The 23,721-nt window shown below is 41.7% G+C and overlaps 2 protein-coding genes across 3 annotated transcripts; both read right to left on the bottom strand.

The window, feature by feature from the left end:
• Window positions 1-108: 108 nt before the first annotated feature.
• lrrc47 (leucine rich repeat containing 47) lies at window positions 109-11,723 on the bottom strand. The gene is made up of 7 exons (XM_080762680.1): window positions 11,107-11,723; window positions 9,849-10,352; window positions 9,419-9,535; window positions 6,157-6,272; window positions 4,755-4,857; window positions 3,263-3,352; window positions 109-821 (listed from the first exon to the last, which is right to left on the bottom strand). Exons 1-7 carry the CDS (start codon window positions 11,668-11,670, stop codon window positions 594-596), a joined length of 1,722 nt encoding a protein of 573 aa, XP_080618806.1. The 5' UTR covers window positions 11,671-11,723; the 3' UTR covers window positions 109-593.
• A 680-nt stretch (window positions 11,724-12,403) lies between these two features.
• pcmtd2a (protein-L-isoaspartate (D-aspartate) O-methyltransferase domain containing 2a) lies at window positions 12,404-22,271 on the bottom strand. Of its 2 annotated transcripts, none has more exons than XM_080763752.1 (6): window positions 22,092-22,271; window positions 20,045-20,364; window positions 19,516-19,618; window positions 18,557-18,728; window positions 16,319-16,442; window positions 12,404-15,587 (listed from the first exon to the last, which is right to left on the bottom strand). In XM_080763752.1, the coding sequence occupies exons 2-6, from the start codon at window positions 20,349-20,351 to the stop codon at window positions 15,157-15,159; spliced, it is 1,137 nt and encodes a 378-aa protein (XP_080619878.1). In that variant the 5' UTR covers window positions 20,352-20,364; window positions 22,092-22,271; the 3' UTR covers window positions 12,404-15,156. The 2 variants fall into 2 exon arrangements, with proteins under 2 accessions (XP_080619878.1, XP_080619877.1); XM_080763751.1 differs by having other exon boundaries at window positions 20,045-20,359.
• Window positions 22,272-23,721: the final 1,450 nt, after the last annotated feature.

Below are 23,721 nucleotides of genomic sequence, written 5' to 3'. Positions count from 1 at the left end.
CCGCACTCAATTTAATGCTAAATATATAATCTATTTTTTTTTTAATGTTTGTCATCAAACAAACATGTCTTCAAATCTTTGAGCAATGCTAAACAGTCGACACAGGTATATGATCCCTTTTAAGTAGACTTTATTTAAAGACTTGTTGTTATTCCCTGCTGTATAGGGTACATGAACATAGTTTGTTTATACCATACATTGGTAAGGTAATACCATTTCTAATGTGATCCATATGAATGCCTTAACCATGTTAGTTACAGTATGTGGCCAGTATGCATCATAGTAACAAAAACAAGAGAGCAAATTACCTTTGGAAATAATACAAAATATTAAGTAAAACTATAGCATTTACATTTTGTGTCATGCCATCTGCAATCTGGGAACCCCCAACAAATAAAAATACCCATGAGAAAGGATGCCATCTGTAACAATGATGCATTTGTTACATTAACCCGTTACATTAAAGAAGGCATTATTATGTTAATATTCATAAATATCGTTACGGTAGCTGTGTGGGGCTAATTCAGTGTGATGTTTTAAGATACGAGCGAGAGTAAACAACAGAGGTTAATTGGCGGTATACAGTACTACAGCTACCAGACAACGGTCAGGTTACTGAGCTCGGCCGAGAGGTCAGTCTTGGAGGGGTAGACGACCTTGAGGTTGCCGTCCTGGTCGACGGTTCGAACCTGCTGGACGATCAGCTCCCCTGAGGTGGCAGCGCCGTCGTCGGACGTCTCCGGCCCGGCGGCAGCGCCTTCCCCGTCGGATCCAGCTTCCTCCTTGGTCTCCACCGTCTGTCGGTTCAGCTCTGCCATTTTCTGTGAGGGGAAAAACACAGCGATGTTCATTAAATGGCTGTGGTTTGTTTTTCAAAATGAAAAAATAAATAAAAATAAAAATCATTTCCCCACACCTCAGCATGAATACAAATTCATCACAGTCTATTCTCACTCTGTTCTCTTTCTCTGTCACGCCATTGTGTACTGTATAATCTGTCAATTTTCATGAGATATATAGATGGCATGGTACATGGCACAATGGCAAAAGAAAATAAAAAGTAAAGGAAAATACCCTGCACAGTCAAATCTTTAGTGTACAAAATGGAGCTAAATGGACCATTAACATTGAAGATTTTTACTGTATATAATTATTTTGAGAATCGATAAAATGACAATATTCTACAATCATATATTTGCTATACATCGTATGCCTAAATATAAATGTTTTACTACTTTCTTAAAATTATTTTAATTATGTTCTTACATCATTCATGTTACTGGCTGCACGTATTTGCAAAGTGGAATAGAGTTAACTATTGCTCAATTGCTCTCACCCTGAATTAAAAAATATATACAATATTCTTCTGTTACAGCTGTTTTTACGCATCTCTTTGACTTCCCAAACTTATTTCAGTGATGAATGTTAATGTTTTTCGCGTTCGTTAAATATTTATAGCGTGGTATCTGAGAATGTGCAAATATAGGACAAGAGGAGGAAACACATTCTTCTCCGGTGAAAACCTAAACCAGAGGGTTGGCTTTCAAGTCACGACTCACGATCCTTGGTTACTCCTTGGTTAATTCACCTCTAATCAATTTCATTACATTTCTAATTAGCTCGGGAAAGATTCAAATGCTAGATTGTTGGAATTGTGCCTCAAACTAGCAATCCAGAATTTGAATAAACATTTCATCAGTTGATTTCAATCTACAAAAGAACACATACCAAATTCCCTGTAATCTAGTCCAATGAAGCAACATCCCTGGACTGTTCTGTTGTGTGTTTATGTTTACGCCAGTGAAATACGTCAACAGTGTATACAATGTGTACATGCAAGCTCTGGAGTTGCAGCGATGGTATTGTGAGCTGTGCGTCCGGTCGGTGTATGATGACACTCAAGTGGTGCAAAAAAGTACTCACACGTTTTACATGAGTAAAAGTATCAATACTGCAATGTAGAACTACTCAGTTACAAGTAAAAGTCCGGAATTCAAAATGTACTTGAGTAAAAGTACAAAAGTATCTGCATGTAAGGTACCAAAAGTACAAAGTACTCATTATGCGGAATGTCCCATTTCAAGTTTTCTTCTGAAAATGTTGACCTTGTAGATCGACTATTTTCAAATGGTCGAAATGTATACAGGGCTGAAGTGGTTAACACAATCTGTGCCAGGAACATAAGGTTACGTTTTAAGCAGTAAAACCCCCCTATGCCAAGACGTCATTTAAATAAATATATATTTTTGGTGTCAACACAGGTGGCATGTCTGTGTTATATAATAATCAAAATCTACAAAGTAACTAAAGTTGTCAAATAAATGTAGTGGAGTAAAAGTACAATATTTGCCTCTGAAATGTAGTGGAGCAGAAGTAAAAGTTGAGAAACTTTGGGACCTGCTCAGGTAAAGTACAAATACCTCAAAATTGTACTTAAGTAAATGCACTTAGTTACTTTCCACCACTGGTGACATTGTACACCAGTGGGTCCGTCTGCTCACCCCAGCTATGATGAGCTCAGTTCTTCCACTGACTGCTCACACTGTTATACTATTACCGACTGTATATGAACCGGTGCCATCACTTGCCATGTGTTGTTGTCTGCCATGTTGGGAAATTTAAGAAGGCGTGTGTGTGTGTGTGTGTGGTGGGTGGGAGGAGGGGGATATGAAATCAAGGGCTTTGTCAAGGGCTTTGTCTTTACTGGCTTTACTTTGCTTTTCACAGGACATTCAGGAACCCCTCAATATAACCGGTCAGCATAGCAATAATGTCCAACCCTCTAACAATAGGAGAGCGTCTGCTAACAATAGGAGAGCGTCTGCTAAACAATGCTAACACCAACACTAATGATGTCTGGAAATTATCTGTTTCACCTGTACAGTTGAACAGTTTGTGATAAAAATAAATGTAGGTGTGAAATAGGACATGCAGTTGCTCAATGTTGATTTGTTCATATTTACTACTCCATCACGCAATCATGCTAGTGACGATTCTCGCTGACCGCTTCAGTGTTTTCATGTCACCTTTTGGGATCACCTCAGCTGAAGTGGAACCGTGACGGAGGCCATACCTAAAGAAATGTACCAGGTACTTTTGCCTAAATGGACCCCCCCCCGTGCGTGACTCTGTGCATACACCGGTAATCCTTAAATAATAACATAGCAGTGTCACACAGTATAACAATATGATAATATGATGAATAGAGAGTCGACTATCCACCATTACACCAATAAATGAGAGAAGAAAGAGCAACGCTTACTACAATGAGAGCATCCATGACATCCTTACAGGTCTGCAGGCTGCTGGAGCTCGTCACCTCCAAGAACAGCTCTTTGGTTGACTTCTTCATCTGCACAAACACAAATCAAGATAATATTAATACTTATTCCATTCAAAGAAGTGAAGGATACAGTGGAAATAAAATGCCAATACCACAAACTAGATAATATTACACAAACTGGCATAAAAATGGATTTATTACAACATACTAAACTAGGATTTCTGTTAATTTTATCAGTGTCGGCAAAAGTGAATACCGGTAGCCACATCTAGATTCACTTAGATTGCCATCTGGATTAAGGACAAATGTATGACTTCTTGAAAGGAAGTATAGTTCTAGCCTCTACTAGGAACAATAAAACAATCTCTGTGTATCCGGATTCCGGACGGTCTGGAGTATCAGTCAATGTACAAAGTTCGACAAAGATAACTCACATTTAGCATGATCTGCTTTACTTTATGATGTGAGTCTACAAAACAGAGGTAGTCTACTTGAGGTATTGGGCCAGTGATAGTCAAACCTTTTAATTTCAAGGACACCCATTTGATATGATTTTCTTTATCTCTGGGACAGTAATTTACACTGTGAAATACCCAAAGAGTTAATTTAACTACGAGACCCCCCTCAAGGACCCCTGGTGGTCCCCAGACCTAGCCTGATTCCCAGCCCATAGAGCCTGCCACCCACTCCACTGAGCGCACTAGGCTCAGAGTCTGACAATCAGGCTACCCCTAGTCTCGCGTTACCAGACTGTTGACTCTCGCAATTTCCAAATGCTTCATCATACAGTCTGGAGTCCAGACTGTATGGTCCAGACTCTGGACCAACGGAAGAGCTATCATGCATAAGCGGAGCTCTTTACAGTCGCGCAACTTTATTCTAATAATATAAATCATTTAAGCATAATAGCTTGTTGCTTTAAGCAGAAAATAAAATACAAAAATAAAATGTAAAGTTATTTTAAAATATATTTTCGTGAACGGAAATGGCAGATTCCTAAAGGCCTATTCATAGTCTGGATTTTCGGTGGTGAGGTGACCACCGCTCCGGTGGTGAGCTGACCACCGGAGCTGAAATAAGGTTGAGCGGTGGTGAGTAAAAACAGAGAGAAGGGCTGGAGCGGTCGCGGTGGTTTTCTCTTCACCGTGGCTCGTGACGTCATGTTGTAGTTCGGTGGTCACCTAACCACCGAAAATCCACACTATGTATGAGCCTTTACTCAGCTCATGGGGGCTATAGTTCCAGACTCTATATATCTTTCGTAGATTGTGGAATAGTTGTCTGGCTACGCGAGACTAGGCTAACCCAGACCCCAATTTGAGAAACTCTGTATTAGATGACATTATGTAAGACCTGGTAGCCATGCTACGTAACATCACAGATTCAATTCAGGCTGGCTGACTAACTGTAACTTAAGCAGTGACCTGTAAAAAAGGTCCTTTGTCAAGATTAGAATTACACACACACACACCTTGGTTTTTTCACTGTTGGTGATTGGTGGGAATGAGATCACATGACCCTCTGCATCCACCAGACACGGGTAAAGTGCTTTTCCATCCAGAAGTTGTAGGTATCTGTAGTATAGAAAAGCAGAAATAAGATATGGTTTTATTAATAGGTTTTGATGGATGACGTGACAGAATGTGCTATTCGAACCACTAATAAGCTGTTGTAGCCTACTTGGCAGCTTTCTGTGGCACTAGCATGGCCTGTCTTTGGCACAATCAAACTATCACCAAAAGCTTCTCATTTGTAAAGAGTATTCAAAACTGAAATGTTAGTTCGTGAGCAGTCTCAAAGCACAATCCCCAAAACCTCTAACTTGTGTTGGACACAAGTTACAGCATGTTGCTGTTCTCAGTTTAAGGGTTATGCTGCCCTCGTGTGTTGAAACAAGAAACATCATGCCCAATAGCTGACTGCTGAGGCAGATGGCAGAAACAGTGCCATCTTTGTACACCAGTGAACCCACAAAAAGGAAACAAACATACTGTAATGGCCATTTTCTTTTCAGAAAGTTACATTTATGAATCTCATCACAGTACCAAAATAAAAAGACAAACTTGGAAAATCAAGAATATCTCCATTCCCATGTATAATGATCAACATCTTAAGAGGTGGGAAATATATCAATATTATATTACATTTGTGATATGAGACTATGATTATTTTCTGTGATATTGCACCTGATGTGGCCTGAAGAGTTGTCTTTTGCTGATTTCAAAGGCTGCAGTACAGCAATGTGATGTCATTTTCTGAACTTGCCCGCCTGTCCCTGGTGTTCTATTATTTGCCTTTTATTTACCGACTTAGTAATTTTACTGGCATTCGTGATGATTATTTATCACAAATCTATCTGCGTAATATTTTGTGAAAGTGGCAGTAGTCTTCTAGCCTGGTTTTGGCCAGACTGATAACATGGATTCACTTTACACTTCCTCCCCGGTATGGGAGGCGTGAGTGAATCCATGTTATGGGTCTGACCAAAACCAGGCTTCCCTACAATAATTATATTATAGCCTACAGCCTACAATAGCCTCAGCCTGAGATGACAGGACCAAAGCGGCCCATGGTCGTTGGTCAGAGTTGTGCATTATTGTGTTTCTCAAACTGGGGCTAGTTAATTATAATTTAACCACTTCAACAGATATTTTATACTTTGGCTATTCAAGATGTCACTCAGATGTACAAACTCACAACACGTCATGAAAATGTTTGGACAATTTAGAATTATTTTTACACAAATATTCTGTTCTGGGGGTCCCTGGCACCGCAATGCTCAGATGTGGGTCCGTAGACTAATGCTTATGAATTTGGGGCGTACTTGACGTGAAAACGTTTGAGAAACACTTGCATTACTATATTATACTGACTTGTGCAACCCGGAGACGTTCTGTCTCTTCTTCTGTTTCCGTTGCTCATCAGCCTCCAGCTGCAGATGTCTCATCAGTTCCACCGCCGTCATCTCCTTGCGACCCAGAGAAAGTATCTAAAGCAAAACACACAGTCAGTCAGAACCGTCGTTCAGCACTCACTGACACAACTAAAATAAACCCGTCATAGACATGCGGTCGGTCCGGTGGTCCTTGTTCCAGTGGTTCTGAAGAATGCAAAATTCTTTCTTCATTGCCAAAAAAAATTCTTCATTGCCACACACTGCTATGAAGATCTTGTCCCAAGCACCATGGCGAGGTTATTTTCTCTGGCTTTGATATTGCCATGACCATATGCCTGTTTTGTTGTGTCACTGCCATGTCACACTGTTAAACAAGCTGCACCAGAGGGTCTGGAGTTTTTCAGATCCTACCTGTCAGGGAGAAGTCTCTGTGTCACCCTAGGAGACGCTACATCCTCCACAGCATCCCTCCACTGCGGGGTGCCACAGGGCTCTACCTTAGGTCCAATCTTGTTTATGTTGTACTTGCTCCCCCTAGGATCTATTTTTAGAAAACACGGCGTTTCCTTCCACTGTTACGCTGATGACAGCCAAATCTACCTGCCTCTGAAACCCTTGCTCCTTAAAACCCTTGCTCGCTTGCCTGGAGGATGTAAAAGCATGGCTGGCTTTAAACTTTTTAAACTTTAACGACGGCAAGACCGAAGTTATGGTGTTTGGGCCAAGCAACAATGTGTTTCCTCCCGGTGATTTAGGTCCCCTTGAGCCTTTCTTAAAGCCAATTGCCACCAATCTAGGCGTTAAAATAGACTCTGATCTAAAAATGGACAAACAGGTAAATGAAACAGTCAGAAAGAGCTTCTTCCAGCTTAGAAGGCTGGCAAAGATTAAATCTTGTCTTTCCCGCCCTGTGTTCGAAACTGTTATCCATGCCTTTATGACATCCCTCCTCGACTACTGTAATGCCCTGTATGTTGGAGTCAACCAGGCCTCCATCTCTCGCTTACATTTAGTCCAGAATGCCGCCGCACGGTTGCTTACAGGTACACGTAAGCGTGACCATATTAGACCTGTACTAGCCTCCCTCCATTGGCTTCCTGTGCGATACAGGATTGATTTCAAAGTCTTGCTTTTTGTTTTTAAATGTTTAAATGGTTTGGCACCCATTTATCTCTCTGAACTACTCAAACCGTATGTTCCCAAAAGGACCCTCAGGTCCTCTGACCAGCTTCTCCTGGTGGTGCCTAAATCAAGGCTGAAGCTCAGAGGGAACCAGGCTTTTGCAGTGGCAGCTCCCAAGCTCTGGAATGAGCTGCCTCTGCACATAAGACAAGCCCCCACTCTTCAGGTGTTTAAATCACGCCTCAAGACATATTTTTATTCTTTGGCTTTTCCAAGCATAGTATGAGCTTTTGATGTTGAAAGTGTCACTGTGTACTGTATGTTGTTTTGTTTTTAAATGAAGTTGTGATTTTTATTATTTTATTGTAAAGCACTTGGGTACAACTTGTTGTTATTTAAATGTGCTATAGAAATAAAGATGGTATGGTATGGTATGGTATTGCCAACAAATCAACTCTGTCTTTCAGTGTCCTGGAACCATATAATAACTCACTGTACAAACAAATCTGGCTGTGATAAGTGATTGATTGATTTTAGTTTGCTGAGGCTAGTGCTTTTATGCTGGCCTGACTTAACTACTAATGTCCTTCATGTTGGTGCAGTTGGTCCAGAAAGCTGCAGCTCTTCTTTTAACCCATCTAGACCCGACGATTCTACAAATGCGTTCTTAAATCCTGACAGTTTTCTGAAAATCCCAGATTTCGTTCTTTAACATTTTCATGTCAAAGACGCCCAAAAATATATGAAATTGGCCTGCCGACCTCCAACTGAATATATGTTGTTCCATGGACCCCCCAGAAGAGAACACTTCTATTCACTGACTTCCTGTATGTTTTTATGATAGATTTGTTTGTCTACAAATAATAAAATGGCCTTGCACCAACTTTTCTCTATGACCTTTTATAACCACTACACTACACGGCCTGTTTTTAAATCCCATCTTAAAACACAGATTTGTGCCATGGCTTTTAATCATAGACTGTAAATAATATGGACAAAGCGTTCCGCGGGTCTAACATGAATGTAAAATGAAGCCTGTCAGTCCTTGCAATGGAAGTCGCCATCTTTCTAGATCCGTTTTGGCCCAGCTCAGGCCAGCTGGCCCATTGGCTGGCCCAGACAACGAGGCGGGACTTCCCTTTTCTTCTTCGCTGGTTTTTATTTTGACTCGAGTGGGTGGGGATCCCGTTCATAGACTGTAACGGTAGCCACGCCCCTCAGAACATGCACGACTTTATAGTCATTTTTTTTTTAAATGGGACCATAATTTTCCAAAAAGAATATTATGACATTAGAAATGAGACTTTAAACTAGTGACTGGAAGCAAAAAGTATTCATGACCATGTTTATTAAGGTAATACAGTCTAGGTGAAGTTGGGCCAAAATACATGGACTTCTATGGGGCTATATGGGTTTTTCTGGGTCCAGTGACAGCGCCACAACAGGTCATTATATGAACTTTCATTTCCTTAGTGGCTTCACAAAATATCTTTCTGACTGCCCCCCCTGCTTTTAATGCAGTTGCCTTTGTTTTTCTTCGTGTCTTATTGCTTTTGTTTTTGAGGGGCGCTAGCCCCTCCAACGTCTGGCTTCCAGACATAACATTATGTGGAGGCAAAGTCTATGGACTTTTAATGTTTGTCTTATTCATGCTTCTCCCCCCCCAAAAAAGAAAACAGGGCCCCACTCGTGACGTCATGTGGCAGACAAGTCTATGGACTTTTAATGTTTTCTTTAATCAGTGGCGTCATGTGGCAGCCACACATAAGTGTGATTATTGAGGGGCGCTAGACTCCAGCTTTGAGGGTTTGTGTAAACAAACACTGAAGACAAAAGTGTTTAAACACAAACATTGAAGACAAAAGTGAGGATGCAAATTGTGATTGGCCAGAATGAGATGATGTATGATGACGTATGATGATAAGAACGCCACTCACTTCACACGGTTATGATTTGTTTGTTCTTTGGTCAACTGCTGTTTCTAAATGGGCACTATACAATACATGTATTTGTGTTGGACTTTAATATGGGAGGCATTGAGTGCTGAAAAACATTTGAATTCTCCAGTTGAAAACCGAGTTCACTCAATAAAGTGATATCAGGAGGGGTTTTGATACCTTTAGCTGTGAGGGTGGTCTGGCTTCATACACCAGGGGACTCTTCAGTAGCTGCAGGTCGTGAGTTGCTATGGTTGCGGTGGTTCGTCTACCACACAAGTCCTCATGAAGCTTAGTCTGGAAGACAACACAAGAAGTCGGGAGATCATTTTTTACAAGTGTTCATTTAACTCAACCAAATGGACCCGCTATTTTCAACAGCGTCGCATGACGAAGCCATGAATGAGGTTTTAAGGCTCATTCATAGTCTGGATTTTCGGTGGCGAGGTGACCACCGGAGCTGAAATAACATTGAGCGGTGGTGAGTAAAAACAGAGAGAAGGGCTGGGGCGGTGGTTTGCTCTTCACCGCGGCTCGTGACATCATGTGACATCATGTGGTCACCTCACCACCGAAAATCCAGAATGAATAACGCTTTAGCCTTCCTTACCTGAGCCAACAGGAACCTCTTGAGGGCATTGCCACGGCTCAAGATCATGCCCCTGACCACGCAGCACACCAGATACGGCCGCACGTCCTTCACCTCTTCAGTCACCTTGATGGTAAACTCGTCTGGGTTGGAGGACATGTGAAGAACCCTCACCACCATCTTGTTCAGCTCCTCCAACTCGTCCTCGTCATCATCCGCATTATTCTTCTTCTTCCTCTGCTGCCGTTTCTTCTTGTCTGCGTTCCGCCCCCCTCCCCCTCCCCCGCCTTGTTCCGCATCATCTGCGACTGCGTTGTTTTCGCCGTGCTTCGGTTTCCCCTTCGGCCCCCTGGCGCCGCCGGCTCGGAGGTACGCCAAGATGGAGTTGGCCGGGCAGCCGTTGACCATCTTCTCCAGACGTTTGTCCTTGAGCTTGTTGCCTTTGAAGTCGATCTCCTTCAGCTTGGAGCAGTCACTCAGGCTCGAGGGAATCTCCGTCAGCTTGTTGTTGGAGAGGTCAAGGGCCTGTTGAGAAAATACACGTAAAAGTACAATGTCAAGAGCACCGAAGTCTGACCTAGCCCATGCCACGGGTTCATGTACGCCTCATATAAGAACTGTGATTGAAATATAAGCAAATCATCCTGGCGGTTTCACTCATATGGATATTATGAAGAATATCCAGAAGAAACTTACTGTGAGAAAACACTAATGTCATAAATTAGTTACGTTTTCGCCCAGCCACAGACTATCAAATATGAGTGAATGTGACTGTCGTAAACGATACAGAGACACCTCCCTGACAGTTTGTTTATTGTTGGACCACAGTTCTTATGAGACGATTTTAAGATGATGTTATCTCCATAGAGAAAAACGCCCATGAACCAGAGGATGAGCGAGTGACATCAGGACTATGTGCTATGGGAGAAAAAAGTGACTTTACAAAGCAGAGATTTTTCAGGATGAAAATGATAAAAACATATTTATAATTGTAATTATTTGGTCCAATATGGTCTGTCATTTGGTCCTTGTATGTTGTTCTCTAGTCAGTGAGTCTCTAGTTCTATTTAGTTGTTCATGTAACAATAAATGAAGATATTATAATTCTGTATTTGTCCAAAAGCAATACAAATAATTAATCGGAGGGGGAAAAGGCGAATAACTGTATTATTGTATATTTAGCTGCATGGGGACCCCCTGGAATCCATGGGGTCCCTGGACTGCACCCAATGTTGAGAACCACTCAACATGGTATATATTCCACACGTGATTCAGTTACCTTCAGAGCAGAGAGCTTGTACACATCCCCACTCAGCTCTTCAATGGAATTGTCGGAGGCAATGAGGGTGCTGAGGAGATCCAGGCGGTAGAAGTCGGTGGGGAAGCAGGTGATCTCATTCTTGGAGAAGTTGATGGTGGACAGTTTGGTGCACTGGCTCAGTCCCTCCGGCAGGCAGCGGAGGCGGTTGCAGCTCACGTTGAGGGTGTTGAGCGCCTTCAGTTGGGTGATCTCCTCCGGCAGAGATGCCAGGTCGTTCACGGACAAGTCCAAGACTTTGAGCGACTTAAGACCTCCGATCACTTTGGGAACGGACGCCAGCTTGTTCCGACAGAGGATCAGGCTCTGGAGGCTGGTGAGATGCTTGACGTCCTCATGTATCTCTGTCAGACTTGGACACTGGATGATCTCCAGGTAGTTGAGGAGCGTGAGGGAGTAAATGGCAGGGCTTAGACCCCCGTTGGCGATTCTCTCGTCAACATCCGGACCTTGTAAGACTATCTCACGCCTTTTCTCTCTCGCCGCTTTCTCTATTTCGGGCCATGTCAACTCCAAGTCATCCATGCTGCTGCAACAACGATGCTGCTAGTCTGCAGAACAGAACCACAAGAGGCCAGTTTTTACATAGCTTCCGCTTTCGTCATAATGCCCCCACCCACGCCATGACGCGTGTCGGTTCACGGCAGCCAATAACAATCCTAGTATAGATCCGGACGATCAGAATGCTATTTTAATTAAGGAATGGAATAAAATTGTTTATCTACTATACAAAACGAGAAGGGATTAATTCACATGTATATTAAAGTGTAGCTATTGTGAAATAATTCTCTGTACAATGAATTAATTGCGTGTGTGATTGTTAGTTTTCAACATATTTGGCAACAAAGAAGCGTTGCAGCACCGCCTGGTGGAGAATAATCGTAACATACTGGCTTCTGGGGACCCCCATGGGTCATTGAGGAAGTTCCAAACTTCCAGGGGGTCCCCAACTCCCCACCGTCCCCAGCTAAATGATAGTTAGGAACAAAATGGATTCTAGTCTAGTAAATGCTAATAATGTGATTGCTAGCCTGTACCTGTATGTAAACACGATAGATAGATACTATACCTCAATTTATCCATCTGTGTAACAACAAGACCCTCTGGGTCATATACGCGTAAACTAAAGCGTGCGTAGTTGCCGGGTCCCATTGGCAAATAATGCACTTCCGGAAAATTCGTCTGGCTGTTAAAACGTACTGTTACGGGTGGAGTTGAATAAACATTCAAGAATTGATTTATTGTCTAGTCTGGCAGGTTCACTGAACTGTGTTTATTCACCAATATATACAAACAAAAACAAAAATATTTACAGTATAACAACAACACTATAGGTAATAATAAGAATATATTGAAAATCCCCACCGAACATTTTCAAATGTTAATATTAAATATAAAATGTAATAAAGTTTTACAGTAACTACTGTAGTCAGTATTTATAGTACAGTAAGAGAGATGTGAACTGCATGAAATTATTGGGTACAAATATTTAATTCTGCAGGACAATAGCCTATAATGCTCCCGCTTGTATAATGTATCTGTCAATGTTCTATTGGTGTATGGATTTCATTATTTTTTCCCCACCATGTTGAACCTTTGATCTAGTACCCAGCCTAGTATGTCTGGGAATCTGTGTGTGCATGTATTTTGTCTTTTGCTCAACTGAAATTATTCACATTCATTGAAATGTTCACTGTCAGAATGTCTTAAGAGTGAGCTTAATTTGTAATCGTGTTTTTTTAAAGACCCATGAACTGTAAGTACCACTTACGGTTTAGCTGGTCTACCTCTAAAAAAATGCTTAATCTGTCGAGAAACCAAATAAATCAAGTGGTTCACAGTGGGTGAGCTGGGCTAGCTGGTCCATGGCCTGGTGAGCATCAGTCCAGCTCTTGATTGTCAGTGACAATTACAACACAGTAACAACAACGTAACATCAAGAGTGCTCTAATTGTGTTGTAATATATCATAAATGTTGACAAATGTCCAATTCATGTCACTTGCTGATGAGAATCGATCTTCAAGCTAAGATCAATTCTTGTAGGCAAGCAACACAGTCGTGTGATTGAGCTTTAGATACAGAGAGTCTTCACCATCTTCAACGTCTACAATCACTGTGAAAGCAGATCTCACTGGGTGGACCAGTATTTATCTAGTCCACACTGTAACGAGGTCACAAGTCCACACTTTAACGAGGTCACTTGGGAATCTCTGGTGCTCTGTGTTTGCTTAAATTTTTCTCTGCCCCATCGATAGTTTCTCACTCAAAAAGCGTCTTGATATTAGCGGGTAAAACTTCTCGCTGTGTCCATACAAGACAAAATGTGATTCTATGGACAGATCAGGCGTGTGCTACTACTGATTACAAGTCTGAATATTGTGTCCAGGGTTCGCAAACACCATCCTCTGTCCAAATCCAGCTCAGAACCTGTGTCACATAATATTCCCTCTTTATTTTCTTTGCTTCCCACTTCACTATTCAATAAAGCTAAACAAATTAAAGCAGGACATTTTGATGACAGAAATCAAAGTTGTCATGAGCATTTGTGCCTGTCGTAGACATGCGCAGAGCAAGTTCAGTCAGGGAACCTCAGTCAGCGCGCCGGCCGTTAATCGGGCCACCGCAGCATCATCCGCATGATTCACTCAGCCAATCACAGCTCACCCCATCTCTCATACCGGCTACTTGAACCAGAGGTTTGCATTCCTCTGCCTTCTTGCTTGCCCACTGCTGGTGTATCAGCGTGCTGCTGTCATACATCCTTTGCCGTCTTGCTGGCCCACTGCCGTTGTATATCAGCGTGCTGCTGTCAACCTACGCTCAATTCTGCTTGCTCGCTTGCTGCTTTCTATTGTATACTCTACGCTGCGGTATACAAGTGCGCACCCACCTCCACCCCAGCTACCACCTGTCATTTTGGATCTACTGTTTTAGGTACGGGGGGATTCAGAGTCCCTATGGTCGGGACTGATGCGCTTGATCCTGAGTACCTAAAAAGCAGATCCAATACATCGCCAAACCATAATAAATATATTGCATTGATTATCTTATATTCAATAAATATATATATTACATCCTCCTTGAGTTGTCTGACTGAACATGATTTGATTAGCAGCTAAACCAGTGCAATAATGGAACACGTAACTCAGAAACGCATAACTCATCTAAAGCCTGATTTATAATTGATTGAACGGCAGTGTTGCAAGAAAAAATGAGCTGATCTACAAGCTTGATGCGAGCAGTAGATGACCAAACCCTATTTCACTATTTTCCCCCCCATCATTGAACAACTTAGAATAGACAAAAAGAAATGATGCCTCTTATTTACACTCCCGAGTTGATACATTTTCTACAAAGGTCAGTAACCTAAAAAATAAAATTCACATGCTTTGACTGGTATACTATATACGTCTCCTTTTTCAAGTGTACACACCATACAAAACAAAGTAATGGATGTTTTTCTTTTCTCCTTCCACTTGATACAAGAGTGCAGGGCATAGTGTTGAGCCAAATGTTTCATTGCACGTCATTGCATGACGGTGTCACATACAAACTGTACGGCTGCCATTTTCACCACGCCGCACCATTGTGCAACGGAGCACACATTTGGCTTCAGTAGGTGAAACTTCCATTTTCACAGTCAAAGAATGCACGGAGAGAATCCTATTCTCAACTACTGTACATTCCATAAAGGACGAAAAATACAGAGTAATTTAAAATCCGTAGTACGACGAGTCTTGGCAACAATAACCGATTTTCAAGCTAACTATACATCAGTTGTTGCTGGCAAGAAGTGACACCGTCGTGCGTTGTAATATAAACCGCTTTCAACCTGGTGTTCCTGTTTTGGGCATATCATTATTATAGGTGTAAAACAGCCGATCTACACACAACATGTTGTTAGCCTGTAGATCAGCCATGACACCACCATACGACAAAATAGGGGCAAGTGGTTCACTCTGGAGTTGTGTAGGAGTTCATGGAGGACCCCATAGTTTTGCCGTTCCCGCCTATTTCTCCCTGTAATGGAGGAGGTACATCTTGAGAGGTTCCGGGAGAGGCAGACCTAGGATCTTTTCTCTCAACTGGTTGACTGGAGGCTCCTGAAGCAGAGCTCCAGCCTCTCTTCTCTCCTCCTCCTCTTCCTCCTCCTCCTTTGGTTGTTTCATGCCCATGCAGTCTTTCTCTCCCTCCCGGTCCTCCTCCTCCTCCTCCTCCTCCTCGCTGTTGGAGGAGGTGTTGCTGTCCATGGATTCAGGGATGAGTCGACTCATGAAGCCTCTCTGGTGGGCCCGCCTCTGTCTGAGCGGTGCCTGGCTGCCCATGACCAATCGCCTCCTCGGCAGGAGTCCGAACCCTGTCCCCGTCAAAGTCTTCTTCAAGGTGTGGCGAATGGTGATCCGGGCCAGATCCTGAAGAGTCCGCACCTCAAACATGGACGCTGGGGTACAGACACCCGGGTTGGAACAAATCCAACAATTAAACATTACTCTTTCTAAAAAAGATTGATGCATGGGCATTGCTATTAAGGTTTCCCGATGCAAGTATGCAAGTCAAAACAACATTTTATATTGTCAGAGAGGGTACAATTGCATTGCTACATAATTAATAATTGAGACAAATAAGGAATGCTTAAGATGTACAGTTCCGTTATAACAATCCATTTGATGCATTTTGCACACATTTTTGCAGATAGTTGACTTGCAGATAGTTGTTTCTAGTAACAGAAACAACGCTGGGTTTTATAGACTAAAAAAGCATCTCTCGCCTTTAACCCATTCTAGAGGGGAACCCCATTTGGTGTTTATAGCATTATGTTATACTTTAGCTATTGAAAAATAGCAGATCTACAAGCTCGTAGCGCTGCACCGAGTGCCGTGCTACGAGCTTGTAGGTCTGCTATTTTTGAAAAATCGTGAAAATGTGCCTCACATCTTTGAATATATATTACAGAGTCAACGTTTTTAACTAAAATCTTTACTTCTGGGGGCTTCCCTAGAACTACATATTTTCAGATGAGGGTCGGCGGCCTATTACGGTCCTTAACATGAAATATTGAGCACCACTGATATAGAAACATAGGTATTTCAGAAAACTGTCATGATTTAGAAAACATTATTACAATTTTGATGTCAGGCCTAAATGGGTTAAGTTGGTAAACATGCTACTTACGTAGCGGTACTGCTTGTGCTTTGATGGTCTCTCTGTGTTTGGGCAGCACCAGGGGGGCAAAGGACACCGCAATGATCTTCTTTGTCTCCCAGCTGTTGGAACCTGTCCGTGTGATCTTTGTCAACTGAGAACAGAGCAAAGAAAGAAAAACGAAATCACAAATCGCTAAATTGAGTGTATACTGTATATACAGTATGTGTTAATTTAATTGTGAGAGTGTACAAATGGTAAAAATGGGAACAAACCAAATGGACCCATTATTAGGGTCCACTTACATTTGCACACCCTCAGAGTTACAAATGGATAAGTTACGGTACTAGAGGAATTTACTGCGTACTTTTCTAATCATGAGTGCAACTGTAATATTTTAATCAACACACTAAAATAATAATGAAAATGCTGTCTGAAATTCATAATAAAAAAAAGGATTAGGCCTACAACCATTATTTTCCCTTTCCCAATCATTGTATGGAAGCAAACATTGAAATATCTTAAACGTTACAAACTCACACTTTTTACTCTTAAATGTTTTGTAAAAAAAGAAAAGAAAGAAAGAAAAAGAAAACATAACAGTTTCAGGGCTGTATTTTGCGTGTCTTAAAGGACAACTTTAGTTTTTTTCAACCAAGGTTCATGTTTTAGGTTGTTATTAGAGAAAGTAAAAGATGAGTGTTACATTTTTTTCATTTGCGGCTTTTTTTCGTTTTAGGGATTTTAGCTCTTTTTGACAGGGGGGCCACGCAATCTCTCTTGCTTTACACACTGCCCTGTTACATCTTGAAAAGAAAAGCTCTTATGTCAGACTACTAGTCTATAGTTCCGCATTCAACACTATTGTACCATCTAAATTAGTATTGAAACTCAGTGGCCTTGGTGTGGGCAGCTCCATCTGTAATTGGCTATTTGATTTTCGTTGTATGAAAAAAGCCCACATCATGGAATACACCAGTCATCCCGCAAATACCCTGTTCAAACTACTCCCTTCCAAAAACGCTACCAGAGCATCAAATCTCGTACCACCCGTCTCAGTAACAGTTTCTACCCCCAGGCAGTAAGGCTGCTGAACAGCTGACCTTGAACTGTATTCCACTGTTTTGTCACTTCACTTGCACTGTTTTTCTGTTTCTGTTTCTTTTTTTTTCTTTTTCTTGCACTATAGATGTTTGTTTATGTCCTGTGTATGTAAGACTGAGAGTGCTCTGAGCAAAATAATTTTCATTGTATTTATACTCTGTATCTATACACATGACAAATAAACCTGAACCTGAACCTTTCGAGCATGGGGCAAACATTTTATGGTGATTTATTTTTATATTATTTACTATAGTCCTAATATACCCCAGGAAATTACATCTGGCCACAGAAGATCACAGGATCTACTGAATGTGAAGGTAGCCTACTGGGGGAAGGCTGCCTTATACTGTGTGTATAGGCTCAATATGTCAGTTTGTCACATTCAATAGATCCCATGATCTTTTGTGGTCAGATATAATTTCTTGGGGTTTATTAGGACTGTAGTAAATAATAAAATAATAAATCACCATAATATTTTGTAAAAAAAAGACATATTTAGCCCCTCGCCCTCCTGTCAAAAACTGCTAAAATCCCAAAAACAAAAGAAAGCAGCAAATTAAAGAAAATTAACACTCACCTTTTAGTTTCTCTAATAACAACCTAAAGCATGAACCTTGGTTGAAAAAAACTAAAGTTGTCCTTTAAGTACCAGGTCTTATTACTTAACTTAAGACCTGGAGGCGTGGTCAATGCTCTTTGGCCACTCAGAATAGCCAAATGGCATTGATCACGCCTCCAGGTCTTAAGTTAAGTAATAAGACCTGGTACTTAAGACATGCAAAATACAGCCCTCATTGTCATATGACCAATTCAGTAAGTGAATTAATTTAAATGGAACAATTTCTACAGTCTCAGAGTTAAATTAAAGCCTGCAATCCATACGTTTCTTGTCCTACCGTTGATTTGAACCCACGTCTTTACCAAAATGCTACCCCTCTGAGTTTATTCAGTCGATAAAACTAGGCAGTCAGGCTGGATTACCAGCCTAGTTACCCAAACGGCTACGCCAGCCGCCCCGGCCTAATGTATGTTGTAATCCTAAAACAAATCTCCAAAGTAACTAGTATCAACTAAATTGTATATAAAAATGTCAATACTCAGGTATAAAGTAACAGTACCGTACTCGAGTGAATGTAATCAGTTACTGTAGTACTAGTTACTGACCTTCTCCTCCAGTGGAAGAACCAGGATTCCTCCCACTTTGAGCAGGCTCTTCATGTAGTCCTCGTGCTGCCGCTGCACACCAGCGCCACAGTACACCCGGTCATAGCGACGCTCCTCTGGGGCCATCTCCAGGCAGTTGCCTGCCACGAAGCAAGGCTCGAGGAACTCAAACCTATGCATGCATGCAAACACACACACACACACACACACACACACACACACACACACACACACACACACACACACATGCAGATGGTTGTCGCAATTATTACATAATCCATGTTGAAAAATGTTCATTCATAAAAAAAGCAGGAAAAGGCAGATCTACAAGCTTATCTTGTAGATCAGCTAATTGTATTTACCTTTTTTAAAGTATAAGATTTATACATATATATTTTATTTTCAATTTCAGTTATTTGTCATATCTGCCATGTGCACATTTTTATTGCGAAGCCTCAAAAGCAAACAGAAATTTAAATTCTATTCATAATGTTCCAATTTCCAATAAAAGAAACCCACAAATAAATAGTCTCAATTATTTGTGTGATGGTCAATCGTCAACTTAAATGTGTAATCGTGACAGCCCTACACATACACACACTGTCATTAAGACCCAAGCTCACAATGATGCGTTGTGAGTTTGTAGATCTGATGTTTTCATCAAATGTCAGCCCCAGAATAGGGATGCTAGCATTTAAGTGATTAACCGTCCGTGTATTAGACTGAGACTGAAATCTATTTTACAAGGGAGTGTTCATTTCACGCAGGAATTAAATTAAATTAAAAATTAACACTCAGGATTTTATTGTGAAGCGTAGCAGAACATATTCGGTTATGCCTGATAATCCCTTGTCTTGTGTCTTGCGTAAAGCCTGATTTATATTTTGGCGTATTAATGTCGGTGTCTCCTGATAAGAAATATCCGATCTATGTCATGTGAAAATATGACAAATTGATACCTGTCAAAGCTGTCACTGGTCTTAATGAAGAAGTCCAGTTTCTGATATGCATATTCAATCACGTCAGTATGCAGCTCAACCCCATGGTTCACTCCAAATGGACCTGCGGGGAACAGAATAAAAAATATCAAGCCAAACGGAATATCAATTCTATTCTATAGGAGGGTCCTTGGCCATTGGTCTCTCCTCTCTAGGCCAGTGGTTTCAAAACTTTAGCTTACCACCCAAAAGAGAAAATAGACGTGTGACCGAGACCCAGACTAGTGAAAATAGCAGATCTACAAGCTTGCAACGCGTTTCACTACTTCTTCAAACTTTTATTTATTCATGGAAATTATTCCTTTTTTTCCTTTTTATTTAAGAAATACCTTTGTTTGTACTTTTTTTGTTTAAACTTTTTGAAATCTTTTGAATTAAATCCTCGAGGCAAAGCCGTGCCCCTACCCACTGTTTCCTGAAACAGTCAGTACTCGAGTCTAGCGAGCAGGCTGTGTCTTTGGAAGCGCAGAAGATCGCCCTAGCCTCTCACCCAGTATGAGGCCCACCATGGTGCTGAGGTAGCCAGTCCCGCTGCCCAGGTTGAGGAAGGAGAGGCCAGGGTGGAGGTCCAGGGCCTCCATCACCTCCGAGTAGATGCAGGGAGCCGACAGGTGGATGTTCCCGTGACGCCAGGCCAGGTCCTTGTAGGCGCTGTCCCGGAACTCGTCCAGGTAGTAGTCGGCCCTGTCGATGGCCCTGAACGCCTGCTCCACCAGCTCGGAGCGGATGTACTGGGCCTCCTTCAGGTTGTCGATCAACTCGTCGTTGTCTTCGCCCGCGCTGACGGCTCCGCCCATCGTGCCACCTGACCTCAACCAACGCAACGGGAAAGAAGGAGAGATGACGAGTAGGGATGGAGCTCGTTAATTTTCTTTTTATAACGAGCACCTTATCGATCAGGTTTATTGAGCCGGGTTCTTATCGAGCCCACTATCGAGCATTTTCTATTATTTTGTGGAAAGACCAACGGCAGACGACAAATTCTGAACAGAACAAGTATCCTTTACTATGGCCTTCAAATACAGTACTTTTCTAACAGACGGAAGGCAATTGACCGTTTTGCTTTAACTGGTTAACTTATAACTGGTAACTATGTGTACCGTCACTATAAAAGTGTAATTCTGTTAACCTGGGCAGCCCAGCACTATCAATACACTTTTAGACTGACATGTTTGTGCCAGCGTGGGCGATTAGATTTATTTCTTGATCGCATCTTGTCTTGATTGTTTAAACATGACGTCATGGGCCACTATGCTCGATAACAGGCTTGATAAGCCCAAAGCTTATTGAAACTGGCCCCCTTTTCCCCTCACTGTATATGGGTTTTTTTGTTCCCCTTTTACCTCCTCTATGATGATTACCTGTTTTTGGCTATATAGAGTATATTTGTAGTGGTATGGTGTCGTCCACAGTTAACAGTTTTGTATTGAGTTGTGCTTGAAATGTACTGTAATTCTCCAATCTGTTAATCAATCAATCAATCAATCAATACCGGGTAAGCTTGTTATCAGGTTCTTTCGGGTAACAAGCTCCATTAGGGATGGAGCTCGCAATAGATACGGACGAGATCCCTGCTCTGAGATTCCATAGTCTACAGATTCATCATGCATTCATTGAGACCAGATTAGAATCTTTTGATTGATATGTGTATCTGTATGGGGCTGGGCTGGTAGTAGGCCTACATTGACAAAGCACTTTGCCACTACACCCCTGTGCATTTGTTGACTATCCAGCCAAGTAGGTGGTAGGTGTTGGTAGAGCCATGGTATTTCAAGGAGAAATGGCTTAGGTCACTGGTCCTCAAAGTGTTGGTCCGGGGACCCCCAGGGCGGTCTTTAAGGGGTTTCCAGGTTAGGTAAATGATTCAGTGTTTCGAACCAGGACATTTGGGTCCATTTCTCTCTAAAAAAAGAAATCTATGGCCTAATCAATGCATATCATAATTATTATTATTATTATTCATATTCATTATTATTATTAGTAGTAGTATTTTCTTGACTTCACAACAGATACAGATTATAGCTGCACCTTCGTGCTAGACCACATCTCTAGACAGTGAATATATTCCTTGGTTTCGGCCTGTTTACCACTGAGATGTGTTGTCCCTTCCTATCCAACCAGTGACTGCACACTCAAAAGCAGCTGCGCCACACAGTGTACTGTCTGTAACAAAGCACTGTAGTCACATTACATTCATGACACACTCATGTTTCCTGCGTCGATTTATCCAAAGCAAACACAACCCCCCACACACAACACAAAAACCACTGCAGACATCCATTCCATGCACGTGGTTTTGTTCATCCTTTGTTATGATTATGACATAATAAGAATACTAGAATACACAAATAAAAACATTTACAAATGCGTCACGGATGAAAATGACTCGTTGTTATAACACAAAGATCACGCTACAAACAGAGGTGGATTCCCTGCCCGGGGTCACTGCAGTACAGTTTCAGCCGCGCAGGAGAATAGAAACATTGCAAATAGGTACAAACAAAGAAACTTCGTCACAATACACGCTCATATATTACCTTAAAAACGGGTTTCCGCGCCGTTTAATCGCTTGATTTCTCCGGATGATGTTTGTATTATTTCGCGCGATGAATCATATGCTGAAACGACCGCTTTTTTAGGTGATTCTCATTTTAATTGCAATAGTAATGTGTCCAGGATGGAACAACACAGCCAGTAACACTTCATGGATCTCTCACCTCAGCTCTGGATGTAAACACGAGCAGCTGACCAACTGACGTGACGTCACTCACTCAAACAAAAAAAGTGCACTTCGGCGGTTCCTCCTCCTCTAAGAAAGGAACAATAACCTTTTTCATGTCAAGGACCCCCAAATTGATGGGGACCCCAATAAGAGATTGTTACATCTCTATAGGCTAGCAGTGATTCAAGGACCCCCATTGACCTGCATTAGGCTACGGACCCCCATTGAATGACATTTCTATCTCTCTTATATTGTAAAATCAATGTCAATTTTACTCTGAGAGATGGACCCTAATGGGTCCATTTGGTTCCATTTGTAGCCTACACTCTCAGAGTTACAGACCTATAAGGGTCAATTTGGTTCCAAACTATAATTTAGCTGGGGACCCCTGGGGGTCCCCAGACCCCACTTTGGGAACCACTGACTGTTCTACTTCACATTTTGCCTGACAAGTGACAACCGTTCAATGCAGTGGTTTTAAATATTTTTCATATCAATCAAGGCCCATTCTTTATTTGGCATTTGAGCCAATTGAGGACGACCATTGTGATTTAGCCTTAGAGGCTTAGACCCAAGAATTTTGTCCACAATTCCATGCTGTAGATGTGGTACCAGGAGACATAACAGGAAAACCATGATAAAAAAAATAACAATTGTTCCACATTCTGTGTAGACTTCTTGTTAATTAAGTAATGCAGATGTTTAACAATAATGTAACTCTTGAGAGCGTAACATGAAATGCTAAATATCTAGGGTCCATTTGGTTTCCATCCAACTCTCCATCATTTAGTTGGGGTTGGGGACCACCTGGAACCCCCTCACCCTCACGGACCACTGGTGGTCCCCGGACCATGGTCGAAAACTACTGCTTTAAATCATTGGTTGTCCTTTATATCAACAATCTATCATGCCTGTGTGGCCCCTCTGAGGCACTGTGTTTTTTAGGCCAGTCCACATCAATCCAACTCCTTGGATTGCTACATGCAACCATTATTATCCATTATATTGCAATGGCAGTTGCAAGTGCATTGGTGTGGACTGGCAACTGTGTTGCTGCAAGGAGTTGCGACTAGTTGCATTGGTGCCGTCCGGCCTTTAATGAGGGCATATAGGCCTATTTCAAACTATAGTGTCAAAAATCAAGACTTTTTATAAAAGAAAAAATATATTTGGTATTCACTTCATATAGACAACATAGTGCAGAAAACTGATGTTTAATTTAGGCCTATGCTTTATTTGCACTGAAGGCAACAGTTGGTTATATGAGGATTTAATTCAAAATGCTGCCAGGTCAGTGCAGTGGTCTACAGCAGGGGTGGGCGACGTTGACGATGCAGAGGGCCACTATTATTATTACTATTATTGCGTCGCAGCCTGGGCGACGCGCTGTGAGCTTGTAGATCGGCTATTTTCAGCATGCAAGCATGTGTAAAATCTTTTACTTA

The sequence above is a fragment of the Protomyctophum bolini genome, assembly GCF_963924005.1.
Source record: "Protomyctophum bolini genome assembly, chromosome: 5".
NCBI classification, from domain to species: domain Eukaryota; kingdom Metazoa; phylum Chordata; class Actinopteri; order Myctophiformes; family Myctophidae; genus Protomyctophum; species Protomyctophum bolini.
This window is presented reverse-complemented; position numbering and strand designations above follow the sequence as displayed.